The 15,301-nt window shown below is 36.6% G+C and overlaps 1 protein-coding gene across 1 annotated transcript in view; it reads left to right on the top strand.

Annotated features, from left to right (window-relative positions):
• The window catches only part of LOC149541327 (tyrosine decarboxylase 2-like), a 176,252-nt gene that overhangs the window by 51,523 nt on the left and 109,428 nt on the right, over positions 1-15,301 (top strand). Inside the window, exon 4 of the mRNA XM_089796611.1 lies at positions 6,277-6,440. Within this exon, the coding sequence (XP_089652737.1) occupies positions 6,277-6,440 (164 nt within the window). The remainder of the gene's footprint in view (positions 1-6,276; positions 6,441-15,301) is intronic.

Below are 15,301 nucleotides of genomic sequence, written 5' to 3'. Positions count from 1 at the left end.
ATCACTTAATAGATAAAATAAAATAATGTTCTAGAAGCTTCTGGAGAAAGTGGAGAAAAAAGAATAAATAGGCACCCCGGGCTTCATTCTAATCATCCAGTTGTTTATTTCTCTCTTGACATCAAATTGTGATTTAGTCACATAGTCTATTGTGGAAGCAAGTGGTTTCAGATAGTCAGTTGATCTTTGGGAACGAAAACTCCCTTGGATTTGCATAACTGAGGAAGTGAAATATCTTCTGAAGGGCTGCACATTTAGAGGTGATACTTCAGTCACTTCAGCTAGGGCATCATTGGGCCTAAGGCCATTTTCAGCATTACAGCATTTCAGGAGGCAATTTTAGCAGGGCCAAAATTATTGGTCATTTCTAGCAGGTCTGAAATTATAGGAAGCCATTTTAAAGCATAACTGAAAAAGCAGGCCGAAAAAGCAGAACTGAAAAAGCAGAATCGAAAAAGCAGTCCGAAAAAAAGCTCCGAAAAAAGCATTCCGAAAAAAGCAGTTCGAAAAAGCAAAATGAAAAAAGAAAATTCGGAAAAAACAAGTGGAAAAAGCAGATCAGAAAAAAGCAAAGCAGAAGGGGCAGCATTGAAGAAAATTATTACAGCCATCTACAATCAGGTTCTTCACTTCTCCTTTGACATATTTTCTGAGAAATGTAGGTTTTCAGCTGAGTACAAAATATAGCTTCAGCACTTCACTATTTTACGTTGTACTTGTCTTTGCTTGCCATTTGGCATTATTGGTATCAAAGGAAGGCTAGGATTTTGCAATTGAAAGAGCATTGTAATTTTTAGACTATCTATATTGAAAACATAGAGTTTGATGATCAGCTTATTAGTTTGCATGCCAATTGTTTGACAAAATGTCAATTGGCTGTAAGTTCTCTTTTTGGCATAAATAATGTTATAATTTTGCATACTAAGTGTTTATATTAATGCCACTCGGTTGTAAGTGCATTAATGCCATCCTAGGTTGCATCCAAAGTATTTGTCATAATTACTAGTTGTTGTAGCTGCATTTTGCAAGTAGTTTAAGTCACATATATGTATTGAATATTGCCAAAATTAGTTGCACATTCATATTAGGTCATTGTTTAGACAATCTGGAGTCTTTTTGTAAGCATTCTCTTTGATGCAAATCGAAACAAGAGTCATTGCAGCAATCTGAAAAGTTATATCAGTCATATGACTCCTTGTATACAAAGTGTTTGACAAAAATTCTTCGAGCCTTCAATCAGCATTTTAAGGTCGGATTAGCATCAGGGTCATTACAGTGGTATCAGAGCTTGCTTGCAAAGTGTTTGACGAAATGTCAAACAACTGAAGTATAAAGATTTTTGGTGTTTGAAGAAGTTATAACCTATTGGGGTTATTACAATCTTGCAGCTACCAACAATTCAGCATTATTGATCTAAATATAATCATATATTTTTAAGTCTTTGATATGATTACAATCATTTTGGATAAATACTATTGTTTTAAGGAAAAAATTAGGAATATCCCAAAGAGGGTCATTACACAACTTAGGCAGAAAATACTTGCCTGTTTTCTAAAATCAAACAATCCAATCCGAGTAGTTTAAAGTAAACTGGAAAATGCATTAGACTTGCATTATATTGTGATATATATATCTAATGAAAGAACTATAAGATTGCTGTACAATCCAAGTAGCTTTTCTTATTTTACTTTGCTTCATAGAATCTACCCTTGCTATATGGGTTAGTCCTTTGGTTTTGGCTTTATCTATATTGTTTGCATACCTTGTCATTTGGAGAAATATTTGAATTGTACAAATACCCATGTCAGTCTTCATTGTCAAGGCAAATAGTCCTAGTAAAATATAGTATCAAGTAGATAATTCTTGACCTATTTCAAGGTTTAGCTCAGAAAGAAGTGGCTTTATAGTTGGGATACAACTAAAGGTTAGGAAGTTTTTATTGCATAGCAACACAATTGTTGGACATATATGATTTATAGTCAATTGTATGATGTAAGGTTTAGAAAAAACATAGGTGGAGTAATTGCTTATTTGAGTCCTAAAAATTCAATTGTGATTTAAAGAGTTAGCAGCCCATTTATCTTAAAACTTTGTAATTTAAAATATTTATAAAATAGAAATCAGGGTAGGAAAAGGGAAGAAGATAGTTGAAAAAAGCGAAGTAACAGGTAGATCTTTTGTTTAGAGACCAAAAATCCTAAAAATAGTTAAAAATAAGGCTATTGAAAATGATAATATTGACACACCAAGAAAAAATAGACAAAAACAATAAGCATGGTAGTTAATGATAATAGAAGAGGGCAAGAATCTGTCGTGCAATGTATGGACTTTATTTTGATTATCACATTCTTACGATGTCCTTGACTTTCCTTATTTTTCTTTGGCCAGCTCTTGAATTGTTGCATTATGGTTCAAATGATTGTCCTTGCCATTTCAGCTGTCCTACACTTGTAATTGTTGTCTCCACTCTATGAGGATCATAGCCATCTCTAAACTGCTTTAGCATAAAGATAGAGCACGTGTTCGTCTTGTGTGGCATAGAAAATGATGAATGCTGACTTCTTCCTATATCTGTCTTGTTACACCTCCATATCAATGGTGCACTTGCCTATATCTTGGGGAAGATAAAAGTTCTCAACTGCTGTTAATCTAACAACTAGCCTCCAATATGCTTGTAACTGTTCAAACTGCTCCAAGATTCCCTCCACATGCTCATAAATTCCTCAAAATGCCATGACTAACCTTTCCTTATTCTGAGGAAATGTGTGGACAATTGAAGAAAAAGTGCTTAAAGGTGATTAAATGCTGTGGAAGGGTGTGGGATATCTTCAAGAAAATGTATTGGCACTTATCTCACCATTAAGACTGCTTTTCACCCACACACTCATCCTATATACACTAAGCTTTTGTTACTCATATCAGTCTACCATGTCATTGGTGTTTGTCTTATGACAGTCTATGAGATGTCTTTGTTGAGAATACTTGTTTTACTTGATGCCTGGATGTTTTTTGTACCCAGGTGACTTCAAAGGAGATCAACTCTCAAGAGATTATGAAAAAGATCTGTCTCTGCTCACTTAGATCATGGACTGCTACATTTCTTGCCCTTCAATCTGTTCAATATTTCTATCTGCATGTTGCAGGCTCTGTCACTGAAAAGTGTGCATTCTTGCTATTATTTCTTGTTCACTGCTTGTCTTGATGAATCCTTTCAACATAATGCTGCTTTGTCCATGTTACTTTCATGCCGCTTTTTATGATTTTATGAAAATCCTTCAAGTGCATTTTATAACTGACCTTCAAACAATCTTTTTGATTGCTTTCTCCTTTGTCTTCATTTAACTATATTCTTAATTAGACTGTCATTTAGTCCTTGCTTGGCCTCTATGCTTACAAAACTCTTCATATGATGGTCACTTTCAGTTCTCTTGCACTGTCACATTCTTAAGAACTTTGTCATTCATTAACTCCAATAAGCCTACCATCTATGCATTTGAATTGTCTTATACCCATATCAATATCTCACATGTTACCATTGGCTTTGATAGCTTTAGATCCTCCCTTGGATAGCTGTCGTCTCTGAATTTTCTCCACTAAGTTTTCTTTTCATTGACAACCATCTCCTTAGTGACTGTCCTCATAAGGTCTATTGTGTTTGTCCTTTTGACTTATGCATCTTTTGATAGCTTTAGATCCTCCCTTGGATAGCTGTCGTCTCTGAATTTTCTCCACTAAGTTTTCTTTTCATTGACAACCATCTCCTTAGTGACTGTCCTCATAAGGTCTATTGTGTTTGTCCTTTTGACTTATGCATCTTTTCTTGAAACTTTGATCTCTCTCATCACATGCCTCTTGACACTATAGCTCACCCTTAAGGTCATTGTTCCTTTTTGGAATATCATTGCTTCAACACTTCCTTATCAACTCTTCTTATGCTACTATCATATGGTTAGAGGGTTTACTCTCTTTATTATGACATGGGTCCATGTATTATTTTTTCTTGAAGGCTAGCAACTTGTTGCGCAAGCATAAGAAGTTATCACTGTTTAGAAAAACTTGACAATGAAGACTGCCAATTTACGATCACTGTCTCTCTTGAAATGCTTCACAAGATTTTCTTCTTATTTCCTCCTTTTCTTCTAATTTCTTTGTCATTACATGGTTAACAACTTAATAGACTCTCTTTCTCTGTTTGTCTCTTTCATAAGTACAACAGCCATCTCGACTTTGTGTATTCAACCCTTCATCCTAGCATTCTTACGAAACCTCTGCCTTCATCATAACTTGTGAGAGTATTCTAACGATTTCTTACACATTGATCTTCACCCTTGTCTCTTGGTACTTGGCATTAGCTTCATCTTCACATCTCATTAAGTGTTGTCTCTATTCATTATCATGGATCATACTATGATGAAGGTTTTCCTTTATGTCATCATAATCTTGGTTCACTTGTCATCAATTCACTAATGCTTTTTTTTGGATTTGTAGGCCTCCTCTGTGATTCTGGCCTTTTCTCCTTTGTTCTCTTACTTTACTAATCACATCTTAAATTTCATTGTCCCTGGCCTGACATTAGGTTACACAAGAAACCCTCACTTTGTCGCTGAACCTTCTTATCTATGGTTTAGGAATCTCATACCCCTGCCCACTAGCCCAAAGTAACACATTTAAACCTTCTTGTGACTTTTATGACAACTTCCTATGACCTTATATGCCCATAAATTGACGTTTGATGATAATGATAAAACACAGATAAAAATATAGTATCCCAGGTATAAACTTGTAACGCTTTGTTGAACTTGACAGCAGCTAATTTATTGCAATGTCAAGATTCGCAACATTTCTATTAATAGAAGTCTCTTATGCTCCTATTACAGACTTAATTGACATCACCGTACTCTGAAACGACTGAGGAATATGCAGTCTCGTGGAGGTTTGGTCATCATGAAACAATGATAACATGGTTTTTTTGATGCCTCAGCGACTTGATAAGACTCCTGATATTTGAAAAGACCTCTTCAATGCGCCCATTTTATCTGCAACATGCTATGCAACCTCAGTTTTCTCTGCAAAGTGGGTTTGAACATGACCACCATCTTCTGCTCTTGTACCTGGAGTAACCGGATTTTCTTCATGCTACATGGATGGGAAAACCTTAGTGCTCCAAAACAACAAAACTTGACCTTTCCAAAGCAAATTTTTCCCTCCTAAAAGATGTGTGGCCTTATAGAAGGCATTCAGGGTATCTTAATGATTGCTAACTTAAAAAAATGTTAAGAACCAATGCATGAGGCAACAAACTTTCTTACACGACTTTATAAAGTATTTTATCCTTAAACTAAAATAAGTTAACAATTACATTTATCATCTGAACATTCTTCATTTACATCACAATTGCCCTCCTCTACAATTCTAGGTATTTCTTCAAGAAGATTAATCTCTTTATTCTCTAAAGGATCTCATATGATCCCTCGCCATTCTAGGTCATCAAAATGAGACAGGGGAATCCTTTTGCTCTAAATAATATAGGGTAATCCTTTGTTGTAGCAGAAACCCTCAATAGGGTACTAATATCTGAGTTGTCTACATAGATTGTTCTGTTTGCACCTTAAGCTGAAAGCACTTAATAGTAATGAACATTGTTAGTATGTTAGTAGTTTGTTAATGAAAAAGTGTCTCTTTATATTAGGGATATTATGGAACATCAGAAGATGAGCATGATTTGTTTGAGGTGCAAAATAGCTCATGTAATTGTTTTGTATATTTTTACCAAAGATCATATATGGTCTGAAAGACTGAAAGCCACTACTTGAAAGCTTGGTCTGATTTTTGAATTGGTTGTAGTGACCAGGTTGATTATGGTGCACTTATGTAGTCTTTTGTGATGAAACTGAACAAGTTTCAATGAAGCTCAATAAACTTGAAAATTGAAAGTGTGACCTCTAGGAACCAACTCACATGGGATTTTCGGTAAACAGACTAAGACATTTGGTATACCTATTTATTATTCCCCAAAATGGCATCTACATTCCTTTTGTTTTATTTTTATTATTGTTTTATCCATAAAAATCTGATTATACAAATTTTAAAATTTTAATGGATGCTCTATATAAAATCTCAATGAAAGTAAAAAATATATATGAACAACAAACATATAACTGCTATTCAACAGGTCAGTTGTATTTTTGTAGATGAAAGAGCCATCTCTTAATATTCCCTAGGTTAATTGGTTATCCCCTTCATGCATTTAAACTAAATATGAATTACATTTTGCAGGTAAGGGGGGTGGTGTTATGCAAGGCTCAGCAAGTGAAGCAATATTGGTATCACTATTAGCTGCACGAGACAAAGTTTTAAAAAGAATTGGTGCAGAATCTCTTAGCAAGCTGGTCGTATATGTATCTGATCAAACACACTCCTCAGTTGAAAAGGCTTGTAGAGTGAGAACTTATGAATCCTGCAAAGAATTTTTTTTCAACTAAATCTTTTAGTACTAATAGATGAACAATTATTCCAGTAACATTTAAATCAATTATCTAATAACATCTGAATGATTGATGAAGCTGTAAGTCTCATTGCTCTTTTCTGAATGTATATGAGAAACACATGTAACAATTATTGAGCAGATATGAGCAGTATGTTTCTATTGTCATGATGACTACAACTTTGAGAACCTTTATACTATTCTGAATTACCTTCTCTATACAAGAAATGTTGAAGGCCCGAGAAAGTACTTTCATGTAATATCCTGGTCCGGATATTTACTGGTTTCTCTATGAACAATATAATAAGCAATTAAACTTGGCAAGTAGTTTCCAGCAAGGTGGTTAACCAGTAGAAATTTCAAATAGAAATTTTATCAACTTATCTCAGATACAACATTCAAAATTCGGATATAAGCAAAATGGAAGACAATGCTATAAAACGACCAGCAAATTTTCCATATGAATAAAACCCGTTATTCCACAATAACATCCAATATGTCGAACATATAACTTGAACTACAAACCAAAAAGGTAAAATCCGCAACACTTAGACTCCCCCTAAATACGTTATTGCATTGTACATCAGCAATACAATAACCAGCAACTACTAGTTAACTCATAAGACGTTATTGTGTTATACAACAGCAATACAATAACTAGCAACTATAAAATCCGATCTTAAACACAGTTCTACAGTCAGATTGGAAAACTAAAGAGAAGAACCTGTAAGCGCAACCGAGACACCCAAAATGATATCTCCCTTGACAATGGGTTTTCGTCGACTGCCTGCCTGCACAAGGGGCAACGTCCTCACACTGGCTGAAAGCTGAAGCTTTCTGAAAATTCTCACAAGAGAGAACTGGAAAATTTGAATAGTAAATCAAGCATACCCCAAAAGGGAAGGGTCTCTTCTCCTTTTATTCTCGCAGTTATGACTCTTCGACTTCCTTTCTGGCCTTCCCTCTTACCTTTCCTTGTCATCTTTTGTCAACTTGGAATATTAATTTGACCTTTAATAAATAAAGTCTTAGCTCTCATAGTCAATTTTAACATTATAAAGATGTCCCCTTTAATATTTCTAATGTCCCCAAAAAGGGACATTACATTTCAATTACAACTTCTAGCCTTGAATTTCAACATAATGACCATAGGGTTGGAGTTCAATTGGTCATATGCTTCCTTTGTGGGGTGTAGTTAGAAAATGGTTTGATTGCAAGTAACTTAGGAAAATTGATTCACTTCCTTGTGGCCTTGCAGTCAAAGAGATCAAAACAATGTTGTAAGAAAGAATAGTATAGAAGGATCCAACTGAGTGTGACACAAAAAAGAGGAATTGTTGAAGCACCCTTTATATAATGAAATGAAATTCCTGTCACACAATTTGATCGGAACATGGACATAATTTAACATACCCAAACCAATATGCCATAACACTAGCTTCAAAATCTAATTTTTGTATAACTTGGTACTAATTTATGTTTTCCTTGATTTATTTTGGGTATTGCATAAGCAATTTTTTTGACGGATGCTTAATACATAGCAACATATTACATTATAATGTATGTTTATGGAGGAAATCAAGCAGTCTTCTTTTGTAAATCACTAGGTGAGTTACCAACTAGATCACAACCCTAGGTCAACATTCTTATTTCTGCTAATGGGTTTAGATTTTATCAGATCTATTTAATTAAATGTGTTTTAGGGAATGTTTGAAGGTGTTTCAAACCTTTTGTCAAGAATTTGGGATGAAAGTGAACACTAACAAAACCAAAGAGATGATATTCTTTGTTGGGAACCATATTTGTCATTGTGAAGTTACTTCTGAAATTGACCCTGTTCGCCCTGTAAATAGTGACAACCTTGTCAACAGTTGGAGAGATTGAAACCTAATCACTACCAGATTACAATCTTCCTCTGCGTTTGAGAGGGGGAGCTCCCTCGTATGATGGGTGTAATTGATTTTTCAACATAAATGAATTAAAACTTTGAAAGATAGAGAGAAAGCTATTGACAATGAATGCACCAAATGACTTCAATTTTTTCTTAGATTAACCTAAACGGCTAATAAGAGCGATCAAGAGCTATGCTTGAAGGCTACCATTAGCACAATGTTGATTCAATAATTCATGAACATTTGCACAATATTGTGAAAACACCCATTATAAAGAGAATCAACACTTCAACATTTCAGATTTGTAGAAAGAGAATCCAAAATGTATTTCCTTATATTTCCTTGCACCAAGAACATAAGAGAAATTTCTGATTAGAAGAACAAAATCTGTACACTTTCCAAAAATTGTCTTGCTACCAAAACTCCAACATAAGTGTTCTCTAATTCTACCTAGTCCAAAAAGTCCCCTTACAAAGTAAAATGATCCCTTATATAGATTTGAGGTTAAGAACTACTTTTTTGTGGTTAATAACTACCTCCCAATCACGTGTTTTTGGTGAGGTTAATTAACCTCTACAAAATTAACCAAATATGACTTGAAACTTAGACCTTACATCATTCAAGAATAAGATTGAATAATCAATCCTTTTCGATCCCCTTTTGATCTTTGAATCATTTATTCAAATTACATCAATTTATTAATGAAGAAATTTCTACCTTTTTCGTGAAGAGATCAAGAGGATAAGACATATACATGTCCAATAAATGCTGACTTTATGTCTCCCATCTCTCCGATTGTATATGTACCCCCAAAGCTTACTCTTCTTCTATGGGCAATTGTGATTTCATTTAGAGTATTACAATATTGTAACTTTATCCCCACAAAAACTATCACATTCTCCATATTGTGTAGGTGTATATCACCACAGTTGGGGTGTTGTGTAATATAATCCATATGTAAAAACTGGATTAATTCAAGTAACAACTAGGAAAGTTGAGGACTTTGGTCTCCACTAATGCTGGTCATTATGGAACATAGATCGTTGACGATCACCCATTTCTATAGTGTACTTTGTGCAATATTCATATCTACAATGCATGTGTACCATGAACTTGAAGGACTTCATTATGGTTTACAATGGGAAGCCATAGGAAAAAGTTCTTGATATCTCAGAGCAAAAATCTGATGATGAATCTTTATGCTACGAAGGTAGATTTGATTTGACTTGCAAAAGACTTGGAAAGTATGTCCCAAACACAATCTCCTGGCATAAGATTTACTTCTCAAGACACTTTTAGTCAAATTTGCCTGCCACTTCTCTATAAATTGCAAAATATCCCTCTTAATGCATGCCCACAAGTATTTTGCCAAATGATGATCTTGCCTATCTATGATTTCACATTTTTGCGTGCGTGTTTGCACAGGCTTTCCAACGAACCATTTATGAAATATCCAAAACTTTGCATCCATTTTAATAAGAGCTTCCTTGTAACATACTGATGCTATCAACCAAGAGTTGGGCTATCTGATGGCCTTCCTTAAGGCAGCTTTATTGAAACAAATGTCGGGTCTTGTCAAGTTGTTGGTAAACAGATTTGTCCTTCCTTGTTTCTTGAGAATATGACTTTTAGCGCCCAAATCGTGAACAATATCTGGTCACAACAGTTGAAAAGTCGTTCTTTGATTATTAGCTTTTCTTTGAATTGGTAGGTACAGCTCCCTTTTGGAATAATATGCAGTGAATTATGTTTTGATCCTAAAACTAACACAAGGTATGCTCTTAACTCGAGAGCAGAAGAGGCAAACCGAATTAAGCCTAAGCAGAACTTAATCCAGACAGGGTAAACTTTCTAGTCTATGAACCAAATGATAGAACTCACACATCTTAAGAATTCATACACTCAGCATTCAACTAATCTACAACAACTATTAATAGAGATGTAAATGGAATAATAAAAAAGGTCTAATGAGTCCTTCGAATATTTCACAGAACATCCTACTGGGTTTATTCACAACCTCGAAACAAAGGAATGAAACAATCCTTTCTTTCGTACTGTAACTTAGTTTAAGAGAAAGAATCGACTAATTCATAACTATCAACTTACTGGAACAGGAAATAATTGACATAAAATACTCTTCAATTGACTCTGCAACATCAAGTATCCTACACCAAAATTTGCCGACCTTTCATTAATCATTCAACTTCATACATATAGAGTTGAGAGATGACCGTTACAATAGGAATTTTAATCGGTTCATCTTCTGAGGATGACAAATGGCAAGATGCCAGTTTGTCGTATTACAAAATTTACAAAATTTGCAAAATTTACATCAGAAAATGAAAAGGGAGTGTCAACTGAATTACTTTGACTTCTTTCCCTTTTTAGTTTTTGCTCTATATGCCTTAGCAGCAACTATAATTGGAATCATTTCTTCATGATTGGGCACATGTACATTAGCGAATCTTAAGAGCCACTTCAAATGCTCTCGAGCTAGCTCCTTTACTGTATTTAGCTGACTTGTCAATTCTCTAGCAGCCATGTGTACATATCCACCAAGCGTCTGCAACTCTACCACTCTGTTTTGATTGCTTGAAGTCATTCCAGATAAATTACTCAAGTATGTGGAGAAGTTGTTTTTCATTACTTCTACCCCAATGAGAGCTTTCCCTTGCCCACTGGTTTGTGGGTTAGTGTGTAATCCTCGCATGAGTTCGAATGCTCTGTCTTGAGTCTTCTTCACTTTTTCCCCTATTACTTTGAGTCTCTCTTCAGCTTCTTGAATCATCTCCAACTTAAATTGCATGCTTTGAAGCCATTCGAACAGAGGCTCAGTTCCTTTCTTCAAAATCTTTGCTTCAACTGCTTCTGTTGCCTTCATTTGGATGATCATTTTTAGGAGAGAAATGCATTCATCACATCTTGCCTTCTCTGCGGCCAAAGTGTTGTGATTAGATATGATATTATCCTTCTCAGTTTCCATTCGAAGGATAACATTTCCAATTTGATCGATCAGAGCAATTCCATCTGCATTGAGTTTCTCAATCCATTCTCTTCCGATCTGACCAAAATGCCTATCTTTGTGAAGCTGTGAGATGAAAGCTTGCACTTCCTCTGTTGTGGGGTTCTCAGTAGCAGGCACACCAGTAATGGTTGCCAATGGAACAACTAATTGCTTGATAAATCTTTTCAATTCTTCAATCTCGGCCTTCATCTTGATTTTTGACAATTTGAGGTTCTCCAATTGTTCTTCTATCACCTCATTACTTGATCTCCATAGGCCCACCTTTGTATCATGTCTAGCCTCTCCAAGATCAATTGAATGCAGAGTGAAATCATTGGGTGTCATGTCCTCAATTCTCCCTGCTTTGTTTGGCTTTGCTACCTCCATTGTTAAGTGTCCTGTTTCTGGATCTTGCCCAAGTATTGATAAAGTCTTCTGCTTCTTAGCTTTCACTATTGTAGACCCAGAGTGAACTGCTTGAGGCACAATATCCTTTGCAGGGATGCTCTCCTCTTTTCTCTTTCTCTTCCTTTCTAGGGTGTCTTCTAGCCAGGGCTCTGTACTAATCACTTTAGAAGCAGCCCCAAGTGACTCTATACTGAACATTTTCTTCTTCACCGGAGTCACTGCCACTATAGTTGCTGAAAAAGGATTCTTAGGATCTTGAAACAGAAGACTAGATGAACTCGGGGCTTTCTCTTCCTCTTGAGTTTTCCTTACAGCTTTGTCAGATTCAGTGGACTCACTGCTATTGCTCTGTTCATGCCCAATCTCTACTATCTGAATGGGGCAACCAATTGGCTTCAAAAGGGGAGCGCTTGCAGATGGACCAGGGCTATGATGAGGAGATGGAGTTGGAGTAACGTGAGGAGGTGAGACTGGAGCAGTAACACCATCCTTCGGCCCTTTAGTCCTCTTTTCTTTGGTGCTAGCTTGGGCTCCAATAACTGGTAGAGGACCACCTTGGCAAGTTGGAGCTATTGAAATGTTTTTCTTCGAGGGTTGGTCACCTCCTTCTGCAGATTGAGTAGGCCCTTGAGTGGCTGTAGTTGTAACACTTGGTGTGGCACTCTGAGACGAAGTGGGAGTAGCAGCGGCTGGAGAAGCTTGAGTAGTCCCGCCCTTACTCCGGCCCTTTTTTGCTGTCCACTCAACCCATTTCCGGTTCTCTTGATGATTCGAGCCATCATAATATCAAAATCTTCTTCTATATCCACATAAGGCTCAGAACTGATAGGAGTATTCCTTAATTTGGTCAAATATGTATTACTATACATATTTTGCCCATCATCTTCCAGTCCTTCTACATTGAGATCAATGCCATATGCCTTTATCTGTTCCACCGTGAGTCTGGCAAATGCACGATCACGGCTCTCCAACTCATCTCTGCAATCTACCCAATAATCTTCTACAGTAGTAACATGCTTGATCACGCTTCCAATTTGAAGCACATCTCTGGCATACCCATTTGGGTCAAACATAGGCCTCACCACTTCATATTCTTCTAATTTGAACTTGTTCTCGAATGCCTTGAGCATGTTTTTGGCATCTGATCGGGACTCACAACTTTAGACCCCAACTTTTATGGGAAATTCGTATCCCTTTTTCCTCAAATTGGCGCTCAACACATTCACTTGGATTGCTTGTCTCACGATCTCAACAAGCACGATCATGTCATCCGGATATCTAGGCAGCTTCAAGGGAAAGCCATCGAAAGCTGCAAGACGTAAATATGAAAAGGATGAGAATTGGATGAAATAACTGCCAAATTGACTGATGACTGCCATTGCCTCTTGGCTGAATCTCCGCTTTGGACATCCTTGGAGCTTCGTGCATATTCTTATTGTGAACACATCATTTACTTGGATATACCATGCATAACTATTCTGCAGTTGCAAGCATGGATAAAATTCATAGCTTTTCATGTCATCAGGGAAATTCTCTAATCTGGGGAGTCTTGGCCACAATTGTAGGGAAGCCAACATATATATCAAGAAAGAAGACATATAAAATGAATTGTAGAACTTAGCCGCACCGAGAGCCCTAGACAAATGTTCACTTACCTCATACGCCCAGTCAATATATTGTGGATCTGAGCAAATAATTTGCACCAAAAAGAAGTATTGTTCTACAAAATTAAAGGCTTCTACCTCACCTTTAAGTCGATGCAAGAGGACCAGAATGTCCACAATCTCGGGCTTTAGATTAGTGCTGAAAAGGGTTTTAGGGACCTTACTCTTAGCTCCCCTTGGCTTTTGGAACCAGGAACTCATGATCTCCTTTCGCCACACCATCTTCTTCAGAGAGAATTCAAACAAGGCTGCTCCAATTGTTAATTCAGAGAACTCTCGTTCTGGAATCTGTAGGCAGTTCACTACCGCTTGCCTGTCAATTGAGATTAACACCATTTGATTAGGCAATAAGATTTTCTTCGTATCTAGGTTATAGTGATTGATACATTCAATAATTAGCTCTGGGGCTTGTACTGCTACGGGAATTCCTGCTGCTTCTACCAGCCCACTTCCTCGGAGTTTCTCCGTTATGGGATGGATTGGTTCCGTCCTCAAGCTTCTTTGGAAATCTTGCATGTCAAAGAAACGGAGTGAAGTGTCTATGATATTCTGCCTTGTAGACTTGATTTCACCTAATCCATCAAATCCAACAAACCTTGTTGCCATCTCGACTGAGGTAGAGATAAATTGGAAATCTTAAAATTCAAAATAGGATAGAGTAGAACTTTGTAATTGTGGGAATTTCAAAATCAATAGTCAACTCAACAACATAACAGTTCAAATAAGTAAGGATTAGTTTGAAAATCCGTTATATTCATCTCTATATAGAAACCCCAATCCACCCGTTAATCTTTAAGATCTGCGCCGCACAAACAAATTAAATGATAAATCTGTTAGATTAGTAAATGTGGAGGTTACAACGGATTCTTTCTTTTCTTTTCACTGTTTCCGTTGGCCCAACGGTTACTTTCCTTTATTACAGTTTTACTTTCCCGTTTTTCACCAAGTTGCGGAGAATTAAGAATGGAGTACTCCGTGAGTAAAAATCCGCTCAATCAAATTTTGAATAGAATACCTTCTTCAATGTGATCAGCATGCTTCCCTTATCTTTTTTAGCCTCCCGTAATCGATTTGTCAAATAACCATGCTTGGAAGAGTGATTTTCCTTTGGATGCGAAAAACTGCCTTCAAGCGTAGAAAGCCCGTAGAGGAGAAGGCGATTTCCACTTTTCCGCTTGTGCCCTCGTTTTACCTTCTCTACCCTAATCACTTTATTTTAAGCCTCCAGAAAATATAAAACTGGCTTCGCAAGTGAAAGATGGGACCAACTAACCCGCTTACCTTTCCACAAATGCCTTTTCAAAAAACTGACTTCTTGGTTCGAAACCCGCTGAGGAGAAGTTGTTTCTGAGTTTTCTGCCGATGCCCTTTTTTATCATCTTAGTGAGTTTTGAAAGATTCCCGCGGTGAAAACATGGCAATACTTGAATGATCTATCCATAACATAATTCGCTTCTCTTCATTTAAGCTCACAAATCGCATTTGTGAATCTCGGCGGAGTTTCACATTCGAGGTGCGAAAACCCCCCAAGGAGAAGACGAAACTGGATTTTTCGCTAGCGTAACTTTCCATATGTTCGGAACAACATGAGCTGCAAGTAAGTTCATCTGAAGTAACATAATTCAAGAATCTCCATTGAGCAAGGTCCTAGACTACCCAAAAGACTCGTGATGGTAAAGAAAACCCACCCCGCCATACAATGCAGGAGAAGGGAAAAGATGAAAACCCGATGGAGATACTTATCACTTGAGGAATAAAGGACTGACTCGACCCGACTAAATACAATACAAGTTAATCTCCACTTAGCAAAATTGGTACATGGTATAAAGTGGGGCAACACAAGTCTTTG

Source organism: Cupressus sempervirens, chromosome 8 (assembly GCF_028749045.1).
Source record: "Cupressus sempervirens isolate cs-2001-9-10 chromosome 8, ASM2874904v1, whole genome shotgun sequence".
Taxonomy (NCBI): Eukaryota; Viridiplantae; Streptophyta; class Pinopsida; order Cupressales; family Cupressaceae; genus Cupressus; species Cupressus sempervirens.
This window is presented reverse-complemented; position numbering and strand designations above follow the sequence as displayed.